Raw genomic sequence first — 23271 nt, forward strand, 5'->3', positions numbered from 1 at the left:
CCCCTACCATTCTGTGATTCCTCAGGCTAAGGAAGGAAGGCTAAGATAGTCTGAGCTGCTCAGCAAACTTTTTAATATAAAATTGTCTTCTAGGGTAGCTGTTGTAATTTCATAATTTGTGATGTGTGGGGGAAAGATGGCAGTGTGGGAGGAAACCTCTATGTATCTGTGTGTTTCTCTGTGACTTGAAGCACATTGTCAATGTTTTGCCTGCACACTCGTGCTCTGAACATCCACTCCTTTTGGAGCTCAGTGCAGACAGGACGAATGGCACTGTACAAAAACTCCTGGGCACAGTAACTGCTGTGGAGTAAGTTTGTAGCCTGGCTCTGTTTTTGAGTTGTGGTACCCAACAGCTTAATGAAAATAGCAGATGGTTTGTTGGTTGGTTGGTTGTTTTTTTTTTTTTTTAAGTCTTAGGAGTCCCTCGGCAGCAGAAGGAGGAGTCAGACAAGTCCATCCTCCTCAATCGAGACCTGGTGTGGCAAACTGGTTGCTTAGTTTTTTTGGAACAGAGCTCACGTCTATCACTGTAATTATGGTCTGAAGTGTTACAGAAGACACCTCTTTGCAAGTATTAATGTAAAATTTGTGAAGTCCTTGTCAAACCTACTCTTAGGATGTGTTGCTAGCACGCAGGGAGCTTTTGATGCAGTGCTGGCAGAGAGTCTAAGGAAAATACTTCAGACTGAGCCTTTTATTGTTGCATGGCTGAACTGATCTTTGGAAGCTGAAATCTCATGAAAAGGCCCTACATAGTATGGCTTCTGTGCTTTTGTGTTGTTTTTTTTTTATTTTCCCTTTAACCTTACTGATTGCTTATGCTGTGATGTATGCCACTGAGGAGAGCTTTTTATGACTAATCTAACTCAGCCTCAGTTTGTCTTTTTTTAAAAGGCCTGTTGACTGTGCTGCATAATTTCTGGTGTGTCTCTTTCCCAGGTGCCTTGGTTTAATGTAATTGGCTTAATATTCCCTAGTGTTTTAACAACTATAACAGAAGCATTAGTAGCTTATACAATTAATGTTAAAAACATGCCAGGCTGGGAGAAAACTGACAAAAAACCGTCTGCAAGTAGTTTCCATATGTTGCTGACACATCATTTCCTGGAAGGCTGGTTGATGTGTTGGAAAAAGTAATCTAATATGCCATTTTCTACTGAAGTTGAAGGATAATCAAGTTGCAGTTCTTAAAATGGAGTCAGGGATGGTAAAAAGCCTCTACTTAGTGGTTTTTTTTGTATTCTCAATACTTAAGGTGATCTTTGCATTCTGAGGCATTGCTTGTTTTTGTCTGTTGCTGTCTTTAGCTAAGCTAAGGTACTAAAACTACTAGTATGTCATTTCTAAATAGAAGGAAAGATCAATCAAACTTCTAAATGTGGTAATGGACATCTAATGTCCTTTCCCTTATGGAAGAGGAGAAGACCTATACTTAGAATGAGAAAAAATAGGAAATTCATATAAATTGCAAAATATATTTAAACCAGCAGTTATAAAATTTGTATTACAGAGTATTTATTACAATTGAATCTTAATAGAGCTGAACTTACAGGCAAGACTAACCTACAAACAAATATCCAGGGCTCAAGGATAGAGTTTAATATCAGGGACAGGCAAAGTAGTGACTATTTGAAAAAGCTGCAGTTCAGCTGATAGGCTGCTTTCCTCTAAATGTCATTCTCCCTTGACGATTCAAGGGATTTGGGTCAAGCACACAGGTAGCTATGGCTTCACCTTAGCTTTTATCTCTGCTGTGATTTTTCTTTTTACCTTTCTGAAACACATAGACAGGAAGAAAGGCTGGATGTGGCAGTCAGACCTGCATATAATCTCTGTTAAAAATGATTGCTACTCTCTTCTAAAGAAATCCCAGAAGTAGCTTTTAAGAACTGTAGTGCAATGGTAATATCTAAAACTTATGATACTATTTCTTAGATTATCTAACAACCTTTTAAGGATAATACCTGTTTTCAACATCCCCCATTCTATCACTGAAATGACTGAATAGATGGGGAGGAATTAGTTTTATGCCTGCATTTGTATCCCTCACATCTTCACTTGTAGCTTTCTGTTGTCATACAGTAGGACAGGTAACAACACTTCTCCAAAAATTTTAAGGTTTTTCATAATAAAATGTCTTTATTGCCAGTGAAAGGTGAAAAGGAAGCACATGCATGAGAGGAGTGATGGCTTAATACACTTCAACAGAGTGGAAGCTGTGGCCAGTGTCAGGTGTCCTGCACAGCCAGACAGGGTTAGCCTGTAGCACAGTGGGCTAACATCTCCAGCAGAAGGTCTGTGTTAAAAGTGTGTTAAGCTGAATCTGCTTAAGTGTTCAACAAAGTGAGCAGTGAAACTGCTGTGGGCTCTGACCTACACACCTGTCTGTGTGTGAGGACAGATACATTTTTTAAATGGAAAAGCGGTGCTTTTCATTACTTTCTGAAACTGATACTTTACTGAGTAGATGGAGTGAGGAAGTGTAGGCCATGGATACAGTGATGGGGATCACTAATTTTGTTTCCCCTGCTATGAACTGAAGGAATGTGAGATCTGAAGTGTTCACACAATACCGGTTGCTGCCCAGGCTTTTATCTATAAAGTTTAAAAAAAAAGAGCAATTGTACATTTCTTGTGCATCCTGTACTGTTCCTGGTCACACTACCTTAGGTGAGGCTGTCTGTGACAGGGCATTCAAGTGGTTGAAAAGCAAAGTGTGCCCACCTGTGTCTTCCTGTTGAAGCTTTCTGATTTTCAGCTGATTTTCAGACTGTCTGCTTTACCAGGGAGGCTTTATTGGTAAAAACAGAGGATTTGTATTTGCATCAGTACAGGGGCTGAGTTTTGTTCTATGTACAAGTTGTTGTTGCTACTCAAGCACTTAACCAGTATCTGAAGGTCTGTAAGCACCTTCTGTCTGGAGAAGGAGCTAGTTACTGGTATTTCTCTGTATATATTATTTCTAAATAAGTATGACAGAACTGACATATTGTTTCTTTCTGAGTATGGTAGGTATTAAACAGAAAGTGCTCTCTAATCTCTTTTTTTTCCTCTAATCAGTGTTGTAAGAGTCAGCTCTGCTGGTCTGCTCTGTGTGAGAACTCTTACTCAGGCACTCCTTCAGGAGGGTTCTTAATTTTTCTTGTTATGTTGGCTAAAACCTTTTTTAGGCATCCATAGCATTCTAAAGATGTGGGTGAACTTGCTGAGTTTTTTTCTGGTGAGGAAAATGTGTAGCAGCTTGCAGTCTAGAGAGTGGTTTTGGGGTGTCCTCTCTAATCCTGAAGATGATACTGTCCTTGTAGTTGTTGTTACTGTTTAAGTGAGCATGCAGCTCTGTTGGCAGTTGCATCTCTTTAGCTGTTAGAAGCTGCTGAGGTAGTTCCTCTAGTGATGGAGGAACTGTCAGCTTTTCTGGACCTCGACTGGCTCGGTGCTTTTTCAGCAGAGAGGTGGGATGGCATGACTGGGCTGTCACTCTTGTAGCTCACGTAATGTGAAATAAATGAAACTTGGCAGCCTCAGTTTGAGAGAGGTCTGATATGAGACTACAGGAATGTTTTTCTAAGTGGTATTTGGTTTCCTTTTCTGTACTGAACACTTTCAATGTATTGATCTTTTGGGTAGGTGCAAGATGAATCTGTCCATGCCATGGAGTGAGTCTATGCCCATGTGAACTCTTGTGCAGTGAGGTGTTGATCCTCATGGCTGCTGGTGCTCTGATTTCAGTTAGCACAGCCTGACTTTGACTTAATTATTACGTGGTTTGATTCGAAGAGAAGCAATTCTGTTGTGGTTGGTTTGGGACCTAAATTATTCACTGATCTAACTGCTGATTTACATATGTGATTCAGTGTTTAACCTAACAGGGATCTTAGTACATATGTTTAGTGCTATTTAAAACTAGTACTTTCATTTTGTAGAATGAGTTACCTGTCTGTATCTTATTCTTTGATATAAAGTGTATCTGATTCATCAAGTTACCCCAACACTAAGCTCCAGTGTGTTACTGCAGTAAGTCAGTGAATATGTTAAGACTTGCAATTGTTTTGTGAAATAGCTTTCAACATTTGTTTTCCCATTATTTGGTCTTATGAGCAGATATGCAGGTGCTTGACATACCAATAAACCTGCATACTGAGGTTTATTCCATTTCATTTCTGCATGTAAAAGTTAATGATGAGCAGGCTTGTTGAAATAAGCCCAGTGAGATAGTGCTGTGTCTTGTGTGAGTCCATTCTGTGCAAAATAACTGAGCCACGGCTTAATTTGATAGAGGTGTAAAAACTGGCTACTAAACAGGTGTGCTAAGATTAAACAGAGGATGCTGATGGCTGCAGTAGTTCCTGTGTTAAAGATTACTCTGCTTAAACTGAAGCATGATCTCTGGCTTCTTGGTATGTAAATACCACTTCGTTCTCAAGGTGTAAGGCTGTTTCAGTCGAGTCTGTGAGGATCTCTCAAATATACTGGAGATATAAAACATTCTCAAATGTTAGTTCTCTGCTACAGCATGTGCTTGGCTTGAGTTTGCTTTGTATTACCACCTGATATGTGAAATAACTTGTCTTATACATGGAAATACTGGTTTGTATATGTAAAAACTTTTAGTAATGAGTGTAGTTTGTCTGAAGCACTTAAGTTTGTTACTTGCAAACTTTTAATTTGAAACATGGATGGGGATAATAAAAAAGCCCGTACTTGCAATACTAGTATTCAGACTTGGAATTCCGGGCTACAGTGGGGAGAAACACAAACCCGATTTGGTACAGCTGCTAAAACAGAGGACAGAGATGGCTGGTAAAGTAGTGAAACTTAAAACCTTTACAGACTGGAAGCTTAAGCAGGCACTTGGTCTTGCTTCTCTCTTGGGTGGGGAGAGTAGAAGGTTGTGTGAAACAATTCAGGAAACTTTAGTACAGATTAATATTATGAAAATGGTTATTTCTGCTATCTTTCATGTCTGCTGTTCTCTGTAATATAGTGATTTGTAAGGAAAATGGCCAAAGGACTCAGTATAACTGTTATCGATGTGGAAGTCTTAACTGACTGACACACAAATTAACTTTTAGGCTATCTCAGTAAAACTGTTTACCTGTCATGTGATCATGTGAGAATATACAATTTTTCCTTTCTACATTAAGAAAAGGCTTGTTTTTAGAGGTCCTTGTCAGTGGTCAGAAATGAAGTACCCCAGTTACCAGTTGGTTTATCATGTGGAAGATCAGAAGAGCAGAACTGGCTGGAGCACTTGATTCTTGGAGACAGTTTGAACCTTGGCCTCCTATATGACAGTTGTCCCAGGAACTGTGGACTGTCCCTCTGTCTAACTTCTGGAATACTTTATTCCAGAAATACTCAATTTATTCCTAAATCTATGTTATGGATTGCTTTATATCTATATTTTTTTAGAGCATATTTTTTAAAAAATGAAGTCTACCTACCAAATATTGCTTTGTAACCCTGAAGGTTTAGCTATAGATGGACTTTCCAGAGGACTGAGGCAAATGGTTTCCAGGTGCCAGTGTCTTTCACTCCTGCTTCTTGGGAGGCAATTTCCTCTGTAGAAAGTAGCAGCATTAATTGCTTGCTGTTGATGTTTGCGAGCAGTATGCAAACAAAATGACTTGTGAAAACACCTGTGGTATGTTTAATTTGGCTCAGAGGACAACACCAAGGTAGAAACAGTCTCCTCTTCCAGGAACATCCTCCAACACCTGATTAAGGCAGGATAGAGCACTCTTATATACTCTATAAAATTAGAGAAATGGAAATGAGAGATTCAAAGGGTTGAGATGTATTCTGGCTTCTTCCTAGATGTTTAGCTCAGCTCAACTTTTTCCTCAGCATTCAGCAGTTAGGGCTATGTATTTTTTTAGCAGGAGAAGCTAGATTACTCAGCGCTCTGTGTGTGTGTCTGTGGCTTATGTTTCTTTTGTTTCATTGGGTTGGTTTTTTTTTCCCTCCACCAGCCTAGACAACCCTTCTCAATTCAGGCTGCTCTAACATTCTGGAATTTTATTTACTGGAGAACTTGTATCAACAAACTGTGCAGATTGAGCAAGACATGACAGTCTGTGTTTGAACAGTGTGAATTATTAGATTTCTACGTGGAAATCTTAAACTGCAGCACTGTTACATGCTTTGGTGAACATGATGCTGGTAGATCGCAGAATCTTAAGGGTTGGGAGGGACTTTGAAAGATATCTAGTCCAACCACCATGCCAGAGCAAGACCACCTAGAGTAGGTCACACAGGAACTTCCCCAGGTGGGCTTTGAAAGCCTCCAGAGAAGGAGACTCCACAACCCATGTGGGCAGCCTGTTCCAGTGCTCCATCACCCTCACAGTGAAGAAGTTTTTCCTTGTTTCTTTGAAGCCTCTTATGTTCTAGCTTCTATCTGATGTCCCTTGTCCTATTATCGATATCATTCAGAAGAGCCTGGCTCTTCTCTCCATGATTTACTAAAGATGATGGAGAGTGGTCTAGCAATGACTTCCACCAGCTCCCTCAGCACCTGCCAGTGCATCCCATTGGGGCCCATGGATTTATGTACTTCCAGATTGTTGAACTGATCCTTAACCCAGTCTTAATGGAATCATCGAATGGTAGGGGTTGGAAGGGACCTTTAGAGATCATCTAGTCCAACTCCCCTGCAGAAGCAGGTCCACCTAGATCAGGTCACATAGGAACACGTCCAGGTGGGTCTTGAAGACCTCCAAGGAAGGAGACTCTGCAACCTCCCTGGGCATCCTGTTCCAGTGCTCCATCATCAACCGAACAAAACTTCTCCTTTAACTTGCCTTCCTTTGGAGTCTGGGGCTCCTGAGGACAGTCTCCAGCAGTATGGACAAAGAAGGCATTTAGTAACTCTGCTTTCTCTGCATCCACTGTCACCAGGGCACCTGCCTCATTCAACAGTTGGCCTACATTGCCTCTAGGGTTAGTTTTGTCTGGAGTGTATTTCAAGAAGCCCTTCTTGTTGTCCTTGACCTCCCTTTCAAGGCAGAACTTCAGGCTTTAGCTTTCCTAGTTACCTCCATATATCATATGACAACAGTCTTATATTCATCCCGAGTGGCCATCCCTTCCTTCCATGTTCTATAGACTCTCTTTTTCCACTTGAGTTTGCCCAACAGTTCCCTATTTAACCATGCGCATCTCCTGGTCCTTTTTCTTGATTTCCTACCCGCTGGGATGCTCTGATCCTGAGCTTGGAAAAAGTGATCATTGAATATAGACCAACTATTTTGGGCCTCTTTATCCTCTAATACCCTGTCCCACAAGGTGTCCCCTAGCAGTTGCTTCAAAAGGCCAAATTTGGTCCTGCTGAAGTCCAGGGTTGTGATCCTGATTGGTATTCTATTCCTACTGCACAAGGTCCTGAACTCCACCATCTTGTGCAGCTGCAGCCAAGGCTGCCCTCAACCTTTACCGCTTCAGCCAGACCCTGCTTGTTCGTGAGGACAAGATCCAGTATTGTTTCTTTCTTAGTTGGCACATCCACTATTTGCATCAAGAAGTTATCATCAATGCACTGAAGGAATCTCCTGGATTTTAAGTGGCTAGGTGTGTAGGCCTTCCAGCAGATACCTGGGTAGTTGAAATCCTCCATGAGAACCAGGGCCTGTGATTTTTGTGGCTGCTCCCAGCTGCCTGTAGAAGGCCTCATCGACCTTCCCATCCTGGTCAGGTGTCCTGTAATAGACACCCACAGCAGTGTCACGCATGTCAACCTGCCCCTTAATTGTAACCTAACAAACTCTCAAGTCACCCGTCATTCTCACCTGGACAGAATTCAGTACATTCCAGCTACTTTTTCACATAAGGAGCAACTCCACCACCTTGTCTTGTTGGCCTGCCTTTCCTAAAAAAGACAGAGCTGTCCATGACCACATTCCAGTCATGTAAGCTGTCCCACCATGTCTCTGTAACTGCCACTAGATCATAGCCCCTTGCCCATATAAAGACTTCCAATTCCTCCTGTTTATTCCCCAGGCTACATGCGTTGGAGTGCATTTCAAGAAGGAAGCCGATTCTGTAGGATCAACTCCTGACACTGGCTTGCCACCTTTAGGCTCAACTTTCATAGGCCTGATTTTATCTCTTTCCCCTTTCAAAATTAGTGTAAAGTCCTTTCTATGAGGCCCACTAACTTGTTTGCAAGATGAAATAATTCTGTCATGCAAACTTAAAAAAATTGGCCACCCTTCAGGGGATGGTATTCAATTGCGCAAGTCAAATTTTATTAGGTACCTAAGCAACTTATTTTTTGTTTTGTGTTGATTTTGTGGGTAGTTTTTTTTCAACAGTATTTCTTCCTCATTCTCACAAACCCCTTACTTAAGTGGTGTACAGCCCAAATGCCTGTCCCAACGTGAAAGTTGTTTTCTTGCTTCTTGAAGCTGAAATATCAGAGGCAGAGTTGTCCAGTTGGCAGTGTCCCAAATGTCAACTGTATGAGGTTAGCCACTAATTTTTTACACTAACATTTTTTTAGACATTAACAATGTGAAACCTCTTTATCTATGTGTTCTTGCAATTATTTTCTGCTGCAGATTTGCATGTATTAATATGCTTTAGCCCAAGAAATACTATTTTATAGGTTGCTGCTGACAAACTGGGTGTCTGATTGTAGAATGACCACTTTAAGTGTGCGAGATCAGAGCAATGTCCTTGAAATCATAGTGCTGCTGTCACTGCTTCTAAGCAGTTCAGGTTTTCACTTCATCAGGCTTATAAAACCAGTTAAGTCAAAGCCTGTAGGGTTAAATGTGAGGTGAGCGGTATTGCAGACTGGGTAGTTTATACGTGGCACTAAGTCCTAGCGACCCTGAAGAACTAATCCATGTATATGAGTGAATCAGCTGACTGAGGGAGCTATATGGTAAAAGTTAATGTGTGATCTTCTTTTCAAGGAAGATAGAGCTGTCTCTCATAAACCAGCCAAAGAGAAAGGCAGTTTCTGCCTGTTAAATCATGGTATGAGTTTCTGTTAGGGTGTAAGTTTTTCAAGGGTTGTGCTCTAGGCTGGAGAGTTAGATGGGGAGGAATCTAATGAAATTCAAGAAGGGCAAGTGTAGAGTCTTACATGTGGGAAAGATTAACCCCATGTACCAGTACAGGGTGGGGAATGAACTCTCAGAGAGTAGTGTAGGGGAAAGGGACCTGGGTATCCTGGTGGACAGCAGGATGAGCATGAGCCAGCAATGTGCCCTTGTGGTCAAGAAGGCCAATGGCATCCTGGGGTATATTAGAAGGGCTACGGGCAGTAGGAGAGATTCTCCTCCCCCTCTACTCTGCCTTTGTGTGTCTGCATCTGGAATATTGTGTCCAATTCTGGGCTCCTCAATTCAAGAAGGACAGGGAGCTGCTGGAGAGAGTTCAGCACAGGACCACAAAAATGGAGTGGAGCATGAGCATCTCCCTTATGATGAAAGACTGAGGAAGCTCGGGCTCTCAGTCTCCTCTTCTGAGAGGTGATATCATTAATGTTTACAAATACATAAGAGGCAGGTATCAGGAGGATGGAGTCAGGCTCTTCTTAATGATGACCAATGATAGGACAAGGGGCAATGGGTATGAGCTGGAACACAAGAGATTCCAAAGAAGTACAAGGAAGAATTTCTTCCCTGTGAGGGTGATGGAGCACTGGAACAGGCTGCCTGGATGGGTTGTTGAGTGTCTTCCTCTGGAGACATTCAAAACCCACCTGGACAAGTTGCTGTGTGATCTATTCTAAGTGTTCTGCTCTGGCAGGGGTGTTGAACTAGATGATCTTTCAAAGTCTCTTCCAACCTTTAAGATTCTGTGATAAACCCAGAGTGCTGCTTTTTCACTCTGTAGCACAGAGACAGTACTTTGACAGTGTTTGTGGTGTGCTCTGGTATGCATCTGTCCTCACAAGGGGTGACTGTAGCAGAAGTAGAAACTCAGTTGGGAACATTGAGTAAGGATGTGGCACTGGCTGTGTAACGCTTCTGTCACTGCCTGTGGCATTGATTTTAGTCAGTCCTGAGTTGAAATCAAAGCTAATGTTCTCATATAACTGTAGTTCCAGGGTATGTGAAAAGATCTGGTGATGTAAATATGCTTTACTCTTGTGGGAAGATATCAAATCAGCTAAATAGTTGAATGAGGAGAATCATTTGAGAGGCTCGCATTTGATATTAAATCACTTTGCAGTGCTCTGATTAAAGCTTTGGTGTAGGGGTTTGGCTGTACTGTAAAACAGACTGTAAGCTATAATAAGCAGCATTTTGATTCGATACTTCAAGGAAAAATATACTGAAAAAATGGATTTCTACCACTTGAATCTTAAGGAAGAAATTCCTAATTCTTTACTGAACTACAGCATCTTTGTGGCATCTTGGAGGACTTGAGAGAAGAATTTCTGTATGGGAACTCTGAGTTTGGCTGTTTTTCTGTAGATGCAGAACCCTCTTCTGCAGGATTGCTGTTGCTCAGGGCACAAATTAAGACATTTCCCCAGATCTGAGGGAGATCCATAGGGAGCTGGTGTTTGCATATCTCGATCCCTTCCAGATCACCTAGGTGAGACCAATAACCTTGCCCTGGAAGCCTTTCAAGCAACGTGTGTTCAGTTTCCCCCTTTTTTTCAGTCCTTCAGCCATCAGGTCCTGGTGGAATTTCAGCCCTTGTGGGGCTGCAGGCAATATGTTTGCAACTGTGTCAAGCAGCATCTGGAGCTTGTGCTTTCCAGAGACCAATCACTCCAGGGTGATATCTAATAGCATTACATAAATCAAGCTATTTTCTCTAAACAGTTCTGCAAAACTGACATGGTGTCTTTGTTGTTATTTGTCTGTTGAGGAGGTGCAGTGCTGTGTTCAGCTATGCAGAGCTGGTCCCCCTTGAATTCAGAAGCTTATCTCTTCTGGGACCAGGAGGCAAACAAACAAAAAAATGTAAAAAGAGTAAGACATAAAAATAAACTCTTGTAGCTAGACAGATCTCACTGTGAGAAAATTTCCTTTGTAGGGAACATAACTTTATTTTTTAATATAAAAACAATGTGATGTTTTTTTCTCCTGAGACTACAACATTTGGAATGATGGTTATGAATTGCTTGGTTGGTCCAGATGCCAATTGTACAACAGAAGATAAAATATTGGTAAAACTAATAGTGTTGAAGCTGCTAATCACCTTACTGAAAACCCTCAACAATCAATACAACTTTAGGACTTGTAATCATTGGGTTGGAGCTGTTTCCTATTTGTCTATCAAAATATTTTCTCCTTATAACTAGTTTATTGCAGTTTTATTACATTTTCTTCACTATGTATCTGTTCAGTATCTTTGAATATTTTTTTAAGAAGTCAAGTAACAGCTGTTCTTTAACTGGCAAGTACAGAATCTTCATAATTAAGTTCTGCTGTGATGCTGCTACTGTGCAAAAGTGCAGCCCTATCTCAGGATTTCTTGAAGAGTGAGAGGAAACAGTTTTTGACTGGCTTTCTTGGATGAATGACCACTTATGCCCAGCACACATCTTTGAGTCTGCAAAAACTGTGAGCTGATTAAACTTCTGACCTGGTTAATGTGAAAAATCTAAGTATCTTTCTTAATTTGTCCTGCAAAAGGATGTTGCTTTTTCAGTAATTTGAGACCATGTTGCTCTGCTTTTTCAGCTGAAATAATAAGGTTATAGTCTTGTTAACATAGAATAATCTACTGGAGTTAGGTAATACTACTGTATTTCCTGTATCTTGCTTCACTACAGGTTGAGAGTACTCCAAATACTCTGTAAACTAGTTTATATTACACATTGGAGTTAAGTATAGCCAGTTGCTGTTGAGCTGAAGATCTGAAAGAATTTGTAACGCATGGGAGCAGATGAGTCTTCCTGTGGCCTAAAGTATACAATTCTGTTGACACAGTGGTTCTACTAGCTAGAATACTGGCAATGCCAGCTACGTGATGTATAGCACTCACTCTAGAGCTGGGAACACAGATGCTTTGTAAAATATTTCTGCAACATGAAAAGTTTTAAGTCAGCTCGTAATTTCAAGTGGTCTTAGTTTATGCTGCCTGGCACAGTGTGGTATATTTTTCACATTAAAACTTGATTGTAAAGGGAAAAAATTAATGCAGGAGTTATTTCAGTAGCAGTCGTTGAAGTCATCTCTGCTCTAACTTGCCAAATGAGTAGCTATTGTGGCTCAATGTTAGGAAACAAGAACTACCTTCCCCCCCAACCCCTGCAGGGTTGTGACTGGCATTTTGGCCACCATCTTTGCCACTTGCTACTGCTTCTGCTGAGTATTTCTGCTGGTTTTGTACTTGTTTTGTGAAAGCCTTGTATTGGTCAGTCGGGAGTGAATTTACAAGAGAGAAGTCTTTGCTTAATTAAACATCTGTAGACCTAACTGTCAGAGGGGATATTTCAAAACTAAATTTATGAGAGACGCACACACAACTGAGAATCCAAGGTGTAATGCTTCCCTGTACGTGCACTTCTGCAATAGATTTGACTTGAGCTAGATGGGAAGCAAGTGGGGAATATGAGGCAAGAGGATTGCCAGTTCTGTAAAAGAAGAAGAACATGCAATGGAGAATAGAAAGGTGTTTGAGAGGACTGGTTAGGTCAGAACAGGTCAGCCCAACTTGTTTGAGTATTTGAAACTTGTTCCAAGAAAGATGGGCAGCAAGGATGCATATGGCTGAAATTTCCTTAAAGAATCAAAAAATGACGGTAAGGAATGTATGATGAGACTTGAGGAAAACTGCTAGATATCTTGCAATTTGAGGGCATTCTTGAAGAGCACAAACCTTATTTGCTCAGCTTTAAAGTTTATTCACGCTATGCAAGTAGCTGAGCAGACCCAACAGGAATTCACAAAGCATTTTAGTTCTTTGTAATCAATTACTTCCTTCTTCTTACCCTGGTAGTACTTAGAGGGAAAGTTCCTGTGAATAATCCTGGCATGCTGCTTTGTAACTTCAAGGTAGCAAACTGTATAAATGTTCAAATGTTAGCAATGGAGAAAATCAGTAAAACTGAATTCTGGGAAACGGAGAAGGTGAGCAATGTTTGTAACCCATATGTAGTCTTGAACTCTGATTAGGATTGTTGAACATAAAGGCTCTTACAGTCCTGTTTGTGCTTAGCTAGTCAGTCAAGTTTTTGAAAAAGGACTCGAACCTTGACCCTTCAAGAAAGAGCCACGATAAATGTGCTATTGTTTTCTTTCAAGGTCTAGCTCCTTAATTTCATATTGATCCGAAAGCATTTCCTTCCTTGTAGAAGAGCATATGCTGGTGCTAACAATTTAGTTAGCAAAAAAAAAACCCCAAATAATCTTCTTGAAATGTTGATGACTAATTTAACTGTGAAGTAATATAATGTCATTCTTACAAGTTCCGAAAGAGTGGCAGACTGAATAGTATTCTCACAGAAAACCAGGCACAGCCTTTGTTTATGATGGTGATGGATAAATGAATGATAATTAAGTATAGAACTTACCATGTGTGCATCTGTGTATTGCACCATACGCTGAAAAACCTATGTGTAGTCTGTGCCAGTTTTAACTCTGTTAATGAAGCTATGAATGAGAATGTGATGAAGTTGTAAGAACGTGCTGGAATATCCAAGCGAGATGCATGCTCATATTCTCATCTGCATGTTCAAATAGGTAGCTTTGGTTTTCTTTGATCATGCACCTAATCTCAGGTAATGAAGTACACGTGCTTACTTGTGCTGTCTTAATAGCTAGCATTTGCCACTGGCTTGTGTATGCTTTTCTCTGTTGCTTCGGTCAGTGTTACCTTGTCAGCTGCTGTAAAGCAGAGTGGGAGAAAGGCATGTGTATTTGCAGAACTTCATGGTCTTGGGGGTTGCACCTTTGAATCCTCAAAATATCACAAGTCATTTCTCAACACTGTTTTTAAGTACCTTGGTTTTCTAAGTAAAAGATGGACTTTACTTTTCTTAAAAGTCACCTGACCTTGTCTTCTACTTCTGAATATAGGGTTCTACTGGAACTTACCTAGCATGGCTTAAGCCCAGCTGCAGCTAAGCACTACACAACGACTTACTCACTCCCATCTCTTATACGATGGGGAAGAGAATCAGAAAAAATTCCAGTTGACATAAGAACAATGTAATTAAAATATAGTAATAATAAAAAATATTATTATAATAGAGATAAACAAAATGTAAGAAAAGGTAAATGTTGCACAGTGCAGTTGCTCATCACCTGCTAACTGATCCCCAAGCAGCGAATGGCCCCTCCCTGCAACTCCCCCCAGTTTATATACGGAGTGGTTTATATACTGGGCTCTACGCCTGTGGCAAGTTTGGGTCAGCCATCCTGGCCATCCCAACTTCTTGTGCCCTCCTCCTCCCGCCCTCCCCCACTTTCTGGCAGGGCAGAGAGAGAAGAAGAAAAGGCCTTGGCCATGTGCAAGCACTGCTTAGCAATAACCAAACATTCTTGTATTATCAGCCTCAAAACAAAGCCCTGTAGCAGCTACTAGGAGGAAAATTAACTCTATTCCAGCCAAAACCACAACATTACCTTACAGTAAAAATCAGATTGATGGTCATTAATGGAAGAAAAAAAAATATGTTATCAAGACACTGTACAAGTCAGTTGGAATGTCTGCATGTCTTATGTGCTTACAAATGATAGTCTGAACTTAAAGGTGGAGACAACAGCCTAACATCCTTAAAGACAGGCCAAGAAGGATATCCAGAGTTTGTGAACCGTTAAATAGATAAGGACTCTTCATCTTGGGAAAGCAATAGCTTTGGCCAAGGGAAAAAAGGGGTCTGAAGGTAATGGACACTTTCCTTTGAGACAATGCTCTGATGCATCACTGGAGGCCATGAGTTTGGGAAAACCAGTAGCATTGCCGTCTCTCTTAGATAACAATTTAGTTACTAGTAGGAGCAAGCTAGTAGGGTAGATGTACAAGTTAACATGAGCAGTCATATATTTGGACTACCGTGTCATGGTTTGAACATATTGCAGGAAGTCAGCACCTCTCACATTACTTAAGTTGTGTAATTTCTGCAGCTGTATGCTCAATTGCCTTTTCACTCTTCCATGCTTCAGTGCCAAGATTTAACTGCTTACAACTCATGCTTCTTGGTTGCTATCTCTTGTATGTTATGCTGATGCTTCAGTCTTGAAGGAGGCTATCAACTAGCCAAGTAAAAGGCAGAATCTGATGGTTCATCCCTGTGAAAGTGCTACAACTCCATGCAAACATACCTGCACAGTTGCTTGCAAGTATAACTTGCACATCATTTTTTGCTTACACATAACAAGTGTCTCACATGGATTTTGATTTGAAAAATGTCTTTGAGTAGAGCATACAGATGTCACTCAGCCACCCTGTGGGATTGTGTCTTTGTAATAATTACAGTACCTTTGCAGTGCCAGCACTGATGATACTGTGTGTTCTTAAGGAAGCAATGCTATTAGCATATGAGCACTTAATGTAATTAACTTCTAAGTGTATGTTGTATTGTTATAGATGTTTGGATGATGTTGTTTTAGGAGCTTAATTCATCCTGTCTTCTAATAGTTTGGATTAGCTTGGTGTTAGGCTAGTTGGCATCAGGATGTGACATTTACTGAGTCTGCACAGGAACCTCTGAAGTTTTGTTTCTGTGGAAATGCAAGGTTACCTGAAATCATGTATGTTTCCAATGCTTTCTGATGGGACCTCAGTGAGCAACACTGGACAGAGCATGTTGAGGAGGATACCTGGCTGCTGCAGACTCTATTCTGGATGATGTTGTCTGTATCTTCAGGTGTACATAGTGGAAAAAGTCCGACTTGTGTGATTATGTTCCAGAACACAATAAGGTAGTCTGGTTGTATTGTAGTTAATTGACATATCAAATGCCTTAAATAGTTTATTATTTCAGTGACTGTGGTAATTCTGACCACGTAATGATGGTTTTCTGCTGAAATACAGATGCTGATGGTGCATTTTGTATGGTATCAAAGCATGTTCAGTTGTTGAGAGCTCTTCTGAACTGCCTTCCTGCATGTCTGGGCACACTCTCTCCTTTCAAATTTATTCCTTGCCTCACCCCTGCTTGATCCAGGCTGCACAAACATAGCTGAAGGGTTTGAGCAAATGCCGTGTGAGGGTGTGGGTGAAAGAACCACGTTCCAGATGGAGTACCAGGAAAAGTGTAGATTATTACTGCCAGTGTTGTGACAGTAGTAGGTTAGTAGAAGTGACAAGATGTTAACTATGGGCCCAGTTCTGCATGTTGTAGTGTATTTCTTATGGATCTGGAGCTGCTGCCAGCTGTTCTTTTATCCTTTTGGAACTATTTGCATGTCAAGTATCTTTCCTAGTTTATCAAAGTGATGCTTTATCAAAGGATCTTTTATCCTTTTGTAACTATTTGCATGTCAAGTACCTTTCCCAGTTTATCGAAGTGATGCTTCTGCTACCCCAAGCAATTGTTATCTGTTGAGAAAGGGGAAAGCTTAGAGCTTTAACTAGGACTTTTTTGGCCATGTATAAGCATTTGACATATACAACCTAAATTTGGCAATTTGAGCTTTACTTAAAGGCACAAAACAGCTGAACTCTTCTGCACTGTACTGTAGGGTATTGTAGAGGCCAGGCATACATAATGCTTGTTGTTATAAGGCAAACTCAAAGCAAGTTTATTAGCAGTATTTAGTTTAGAGAATTCCTCTAGTCACTGGTTGCCAGGAACAGTGTATTCTTGGGAAGGAATGTTCTCAGGAAGGGTGACTGTTGTGTCTGTGCATGTGCTGATGGCTATTCCTATGGAGGAGATGCTGGCTGAGGTTAATCTTTCATTTGACTTCCTATGGCAGGTCGTAAATCTAAGCCTTATGAACATATTAACACTTGCAGAGTTATAGGACTAATATAGGACTAATGTCCATCTAGATTACAGATTTTTATACATTATACTTAATTCTTGGTATGACCTTACTTTTTATGCAGGACAATTTTAGGACTCTAAATGTGGATATGAAGCTGTATTTGTAGCTGTCTAGTTTCTCATGGAAGTATTGATTACTAAAGTGAAAATTTGCTTTAAAAATAGTTCAATCAGTGGGTTATTACTGTATGTTCTCTGGTATGTCTATAGCACTGAGTGAACAGACATATATATGTGTACACATTTGTAAATGTAACTGTAATGTACTTCCTCATTACCGAGTCTCAAAATGACTTATTTTTCTTGGAGCTTCTAGTGTGTCAGTTGGGATCAAGGTTTACGTAACTGCCTGTGTTGTTGCAAATTCTGGCATTATTAGCTATGCATGCTGTAAAGTAATGTGTCATTCTTTAAGCTGTTGAAATCTCAATCATGCTAAGTCTTGGCATATTGAAGTTCTCTGTTTTCTGTAGTGAGCTCTTGAAAGAGGTAGAACTGCTGGTTGGATCTGAGTGAATGCTGAAACAAAATGTAATCTTAATGTTTTGTTGCATGACTAGGTGTGCAAGCTGTGTTATGGGCTAGTCTCCAGACAAGTTGAAACTAGTTTTAATATGTCAAAACAACAGTGAAAGCAAAGTTTGCAAATATTTTTCAGCAGTTCATTCGGTGATTGACTTAAATCAATGGAAAATTATTTAGGTCAGGTTCTTGCCCTGCCTTTGGGGAAGACTTTTTTGTTTTTGTTGGAAGAACTCCAAATGGAAGATGAAAATTGTTCATTCTTCTGTAGGGATTGAGTAATAGTGGGTGGGCAAAGGATCTAGACCAGCTGTAAGGAACCACGTGGCTTGGAGCTAGTCAAGCCATTTCATCTTGGCAGAGGAGGTGGGAGCAGAGGAAGGGTTCTGTCTGATCTCAATAGCTTGTTGAATCCTTGTTCCATTGTCTCTTTACCCTCAGTCTGCGACATATGTTTGAAGACTCATGTAAAGACAAGGTTATGGGCCAGAAACTACTTAGTGATTGATCCATAGTGAGCACGCAAGTTCCTGTAGTTCTAGAATGGTCTAAGTGCTGCTTTTGTTCTCAAAACTGTTTACAGGTCCTACAGCCTGTCTGCAAAGCTTTATACTTGTCACTGATATGAAAAAGGATTTATTTTCAATGTAGTTATTTAAGTGATGTTTCTGGCTGAAGAAAACCATAGAATTGTTACAGTTGGAAAAAGACCCTAACACTGCCAAACCCATCACTAAACCTTATAAACCATATGCTTCAGCACCTCATCTATGCGTCTTTGAAATATCTCTCAGGGTGGAGACTCCACCACCTCCCTGGGCAGCCCATCCAGGTGAAAAAGTTCTTCCTAATGTCCAACCTAAGCTTCCTCTGGTGCAATTTGAGCCTATTTCTTCTTGTCCTGTCATTCAGTACTGGAAAGATTGACACCACCCCACCCACCCCGCCCCCAACCCCCTTTCAGGTAGTTGTAGAGAGCTAAACATCCTTAGCTTCCTCAGGATGTTCCTCGTAAGATGTGTTCTCCGTAACCTTCATCAGCTTTGTTGCCTATCTCTGAACAGGCTTCAGCACCTCGATGTCCTTGTAGTGAGGCACCCAAAACTGAACACAGTATCCAAGATGTGACCTTACCAGCGCCGAATACAGGGGGACAATCACTTCCTCGGTCCTGCTGTTCACACTATTTCTGATACAAGCCAGGATGCCATTGGCCTTCTTGGACACCTGGGAACACCAATGGCTTATATTGAGCCAGCTGTCCATTAAAAGCCCCAGATCCTTTTTCACCAGTCAGCTTTCCAGTCACTCTGTCCCAAGCCTGTAGGGTTGTATGGGGTTGTTGTAACACAAGCACAGGACACAGCACTTGGTTTTGAACCTCATACAATACTGTTCTTCAGTTGGGAAGATGGCCTTTGCCAATAAATGGGTCTTCAGCCTAATTCCCATGTTTGAGCCACCGAATTCTGTCTCACCTGTTTAGATTTTAATGCTCTGAAAGTGACCATTCTTCCTGTCAGATCTCCCACCATCTCTCCCCTGCAACTATATCTTAAATCTGAAGTTTTTCCTGTATGTGATCTCATTTCTGGTGCTAAGAGCTTTTCATATGGATTTGTGCTATGAAGGTAATCCAGCTGCTTTTCACAGTTTGGGCCTTCTCATTCTTTAACGTCCTTGTGGTTTTGGTGCCTGGGGTGTGGTCTTAGTTGTTGTTAGGAACTTGTCCTTTAGGTGTGTTGCCCTCCCTTTCCCCCTTCTTTTTTTTATGGTTTTGGGTTAGCATATGTGGCTCTGATTTACTAGACAGGACACTGGAATTGCTTCCCCACTCGACTAATGTTCTCTTACCTCTTATAGAAGATGGACACTGTTGCTATGTAGGGAATTGCTCTCCAGTGACTCTAAAGGTTTCCCATGTGCATCTACCTATTGACTACACTACTGGTGTAGTGTACTGCTGTGATGCCAGAGCTGAGTATGAACCTCTCCATCTCTCTTTATTTCAGCTCAGATGTCTTAAGATACCTCTTTTAAGATCTTGAGCTGCCTGTGTTGGGAATTGCTTTCTTGAAAGCTAGGAAGGAGGCTTTCAGTGCGAAAGACTGCTGACTGGGATTTTTACTGCTCTTTGCTATGTAAAACAAGGTGTGAACACTGAAGTTTTTCTTCACTGGATTTTTTTATTTTACTCCATAACATCAACATAACTGGTGTCTGCTCTAGGCCTTAGCTTATACAGCAGCATTTCATCACTGTTCCAATTTAGATCTCAATTTCTGTCTTGCAAACTTGTACATAAAAACATGCAGGTGATCTGACACAGTCAGACTCATGATCCATCTAATGCTGTGTCCTGTCTCCAGCAGTAACCAGGGATTAAGTGCTGAGTAAAGAGTATAAAAACAGGATGAGCATGTGTTGGTTCTTCTCTAGAGTTCTAGCTGCTTGCAGCTTGTGACTGGGAGGTTCTTGAGACAATTTAGTATTCAGTTTTGGACAGATTTTTCTCACATGGCTCTTTACTGTTTGTGTTTCAGCCTGTATAAGCCTTCTGCCTTGTGAGTACCATGCAGTAAGTTCTGTTGATTGACTGCTTGCTATCTGAGGAGCAATGCCTTTTTATTTAGTACCTGCTATTGGAAGAAGGGAATAATGATGATTTGTTCTGTCATCTAGTCCTTTAGATACCTTTTTCCTGTCAAGCAGCCAAATCTTTTGGATTCTTTTTCTTGTGTAGAAGCCAAGTATCTGAGAATGCAACCCTAAAGTTACACTTGATTTTAAGTGACCAAAGGGTTCAAAAGCTGCTTGGCAGTCAGGGAAGCAGAAATGACTTGTGAAGGTAAGAGTGCACAGATGACATCACTATAAAAGCCTAATTGGCTTAAGGAAGTAGGTCAATGTGGCTGCGCTTAATTCAAAGACAAATAGCTGAAGAATGCTGACTGTCTTAAAATCAGCTAATAATTTAATTTTTTTTTTTTAATTTCAGAACTTGGAATCCTCTTGGGAAACATGAAAGCTAAGAACTACTTTTTAAGTATCTTTCAGGACAGTTGACATGTTCCAGGGAGCACTTTTTTCCTGCAAAATTAAGAAGAATCTGCATTCTCTGGAGTTTTAAATAAGTATAAAATGAAAAAAGTTTAAAATTCAGCTTTCAAAATGAATGTTGAAAAGTCAGATGACAAAGCAAAGAATGGCTTGAAGTCTTCCTTACTTATTAGGGATGAAAATGGAAATAACTGTACTTGTGACAGAACTGCACCTCCCTCAAAGAATTGTTTGACCAAGATACACAGTAATTCAACTGACCAAAATATAGTGCCTGAACATGAAGATGATACTATTCTTGCAAATAAAAGTGACTTCAGAAATACTATTTTAAAGCAGCAGTGTATTGAAGCACTTCATCTGCAGAATACACCTGGCAAATGCAACTGTACAAGAGCTCCGTTGGGAGATGGAGGTGCTGCACATAGGTCTTCTGTGACCAAACAGGCTTGTGTGCCTCCTTTGAACTGTGACGTGACAGAACCAACGAACTTACTGAAAAGTGACATTGCTATGGCAAAAATGGAAAATCAGAGTATCAAACAATTGGTGCCTTACGATCAGACTGACTCTGTGTGTGTATTACCTCTTCCTGCTTCAGATCAGAACATGCAGTCCCTGATAAGTGACAGGGTGTGCTGCCACCTGAGCACACTGGATGTTACTCATGTTACAGGTGAAACTCTGGGAAATGATCAAAGCGATGATGTGCATCTGAGGGAGATAACATCTTCTGAAGTATGTAGGAGAGAGAAATTTGATAGAACCATCTCAGAAATAACACCTAATTTTTTCTCTATGGGAGTGGCTTCAGAAAGCCCAGATGCCTATCCAGAACTTAAAGTATATCGTCCTGCCTCTGCAGGTGGTGAACACTGTCTAAAAAACTATAACAAGACTGATAATGAATCAGAGGAAACAAAAGCACAGACTGTAGAACTAGCTGCTGGATGTATAGGTCCTGATAGGAGAGATGCATTATCACCATGCATTAATGTTAATAAAGATGACCAAGTGAAACACTTGCAGGATACCCCTGACTGTGACAAAACTGAGAATTTCAGTGCTGAAACATGTACTGATGGGCCTGTAAATAATGTGCACCTTCTCCCAGTAGATATAATGGATGAAGAACAAGTATTGGAGAAACCCAGTGAACCCTCAACCAAAGAACAAAGTATCTCTGGAAATGCTGCTCTTCAGGATATGCACCACACTTCTTTCACGTCTTGTAGTGTACTAAAAGTCAAGAGGACTGTTAAGCCTGATCTAAAATGTGAAGCAACGTTTGTGGTTTTCAGCCCTATGGCTGATGAAAGCAATTCTACTCTATGTACTTCAACTCCTAATGAACAATCAAAAAATAAAACTTTTTCTATTTTGTCTTCAATAGAACTTGGAGACAAATCTCCTAAACGAAGACCAAATGAGACCTTTCTAGGAGGGCATAACAGAAGACCTTTGCTTAAAGCTAGTTCAGGTCAAACTGCAGGAAGACCAGTGAGCACGTCTCCTGTTGTGTCAGCAATAACTAAAGCCAAGAAATCAGAGATCGTTAGTTTTCCCAAACCAAATTTCAAAAATGTTAAGCCAAAGGTAATGTCGAGACCTGTGCTACAGTCAAGAGAATCTGCAGCATTAAAACAGTCTCCCCAGTCCCCCCTGTCAGCTGTCTCCCCATCTTCACTGGTTGCTTCCCCAAGGCAGTTGTCCACCTCGATAAAAGTGCTGAAGAAGAAAACTGATCTAACTAAAGATACTAAAGTGGAATTGCCTGTGAATAAGCCCCATAAGCTACATCTTAACAAACGCCTCTTCACTAGCCAAGTCGTGCATGCTGCAACACGTCCCAGGAACACTTCCCACAAGGCTTCAAAGACACCTGTGTTAAAGCAGAATCCGGAAGACGTTGGCAAAGCAAGCTCTGCCCACTCGGCATGCTCTTCAGTTTCTGCTGCACTTCCAATGTGTGTGGAGAACTCAAAAGAGATGCTGAATGATAAGATGGAAAGTTCAAACCCTTTAATGCAGCCTAGTGCTCAAAACATCTACCCGACTGGGGGTGAAGAAGAGCAGAACAGCAACATGGGAATTCTTCTGGAAGCAGCCTTGTTACAAGATGTGGCAAATGAAATGTTTGACCTGCAATCTGTTCCTTTGGTAAGCCTTTTTTTCCTTACTTAATTGTATGTTTTGTACATCTAGAAAAAGGGAATTCTGCATTTCACAGTGCAGAATGGAAACTGTGAAATGGGTTTTGTGTCTACAAATGCAACCATAGTGGTGATTTCTGAAGTGAAGTTTTTCCCTAATCAAAGGAGGAAAGAAATAGTTTTACAGACTGGTTGCACTTGGCCCCAAGGATGTTTCCCCCCCCTTTTTTTGTTTAAGTGTCTTTGTTCTTCATCTTATTCCGTGGTATAAAAATACTTCTGGTAAAGTCTGTTTAAGACAGTGCAGTTGCTAAGATTTCTAATAAAAGCAAACAAGTCTTAATTTAGTCCAACTGGTAAAATTGCACAGCGTAACTTGGTGAGGTTATTCTAAATACAGCTTTTAGTATGCACATATCAAGATAATTCTAGTGGTGCTGTGACATTAAATAGTCATTAGAGATAAATTGCTATTTTTCAGTATTTTCCTTTCAAAACATGCTTTAGAACAAAATGACACTTAAAATTTACAGACATGTACATATTTTAACAATAATATTAAGCCACACAAAACCCTAAGACAAACACATTGGTCAAGCATTTTATTTTTAACATCTTAATTTA

The 23271-nt window shown here is 40.6% G+C and overlaps 1 protein-coding gene across 3 annotated transcripts in view; it reads left to right on the top strand.

Moving 5' to 3' along the window:
* The window catches only part of MTUS1 (microtubule associated scaffold protein 1), a 130229-nt gene that overhangs the window by 16421 nt on the left and 90537 nt on the right, over nucleotides 1–23271 (top strand). For all 3 annotated transcript variants that reach the window (XM_061993524.1, XM_061993523.1, XM_061993525.1), the window contains exon 2: nucleotides 20433–22654. In XM_061993524.1, the coding sequence (XP_061849508.1) occupies nucleotides 20606–22654 (2049 nt within the window). In that variant the 5' untranslated portion in view covers nucleotides 20433–20605. The remainder of the gene's footprint in view (nucleotides 1–20432; nucleotides 22655–23271) is intronic.

Source organism: Colius striatus, chromosome 3 (assembly GCF_028858725.1).
Source record: "Colius striatus isolate bColStr4 chromosome 3, bColStr4.1.hap1, whole genome shotgun sequence".
Lineage (NCBI taxonomy): Eukaryota > Metazoa > Chordata > Aves > Coliiformes > Coliidae > Colius > Colius striatus.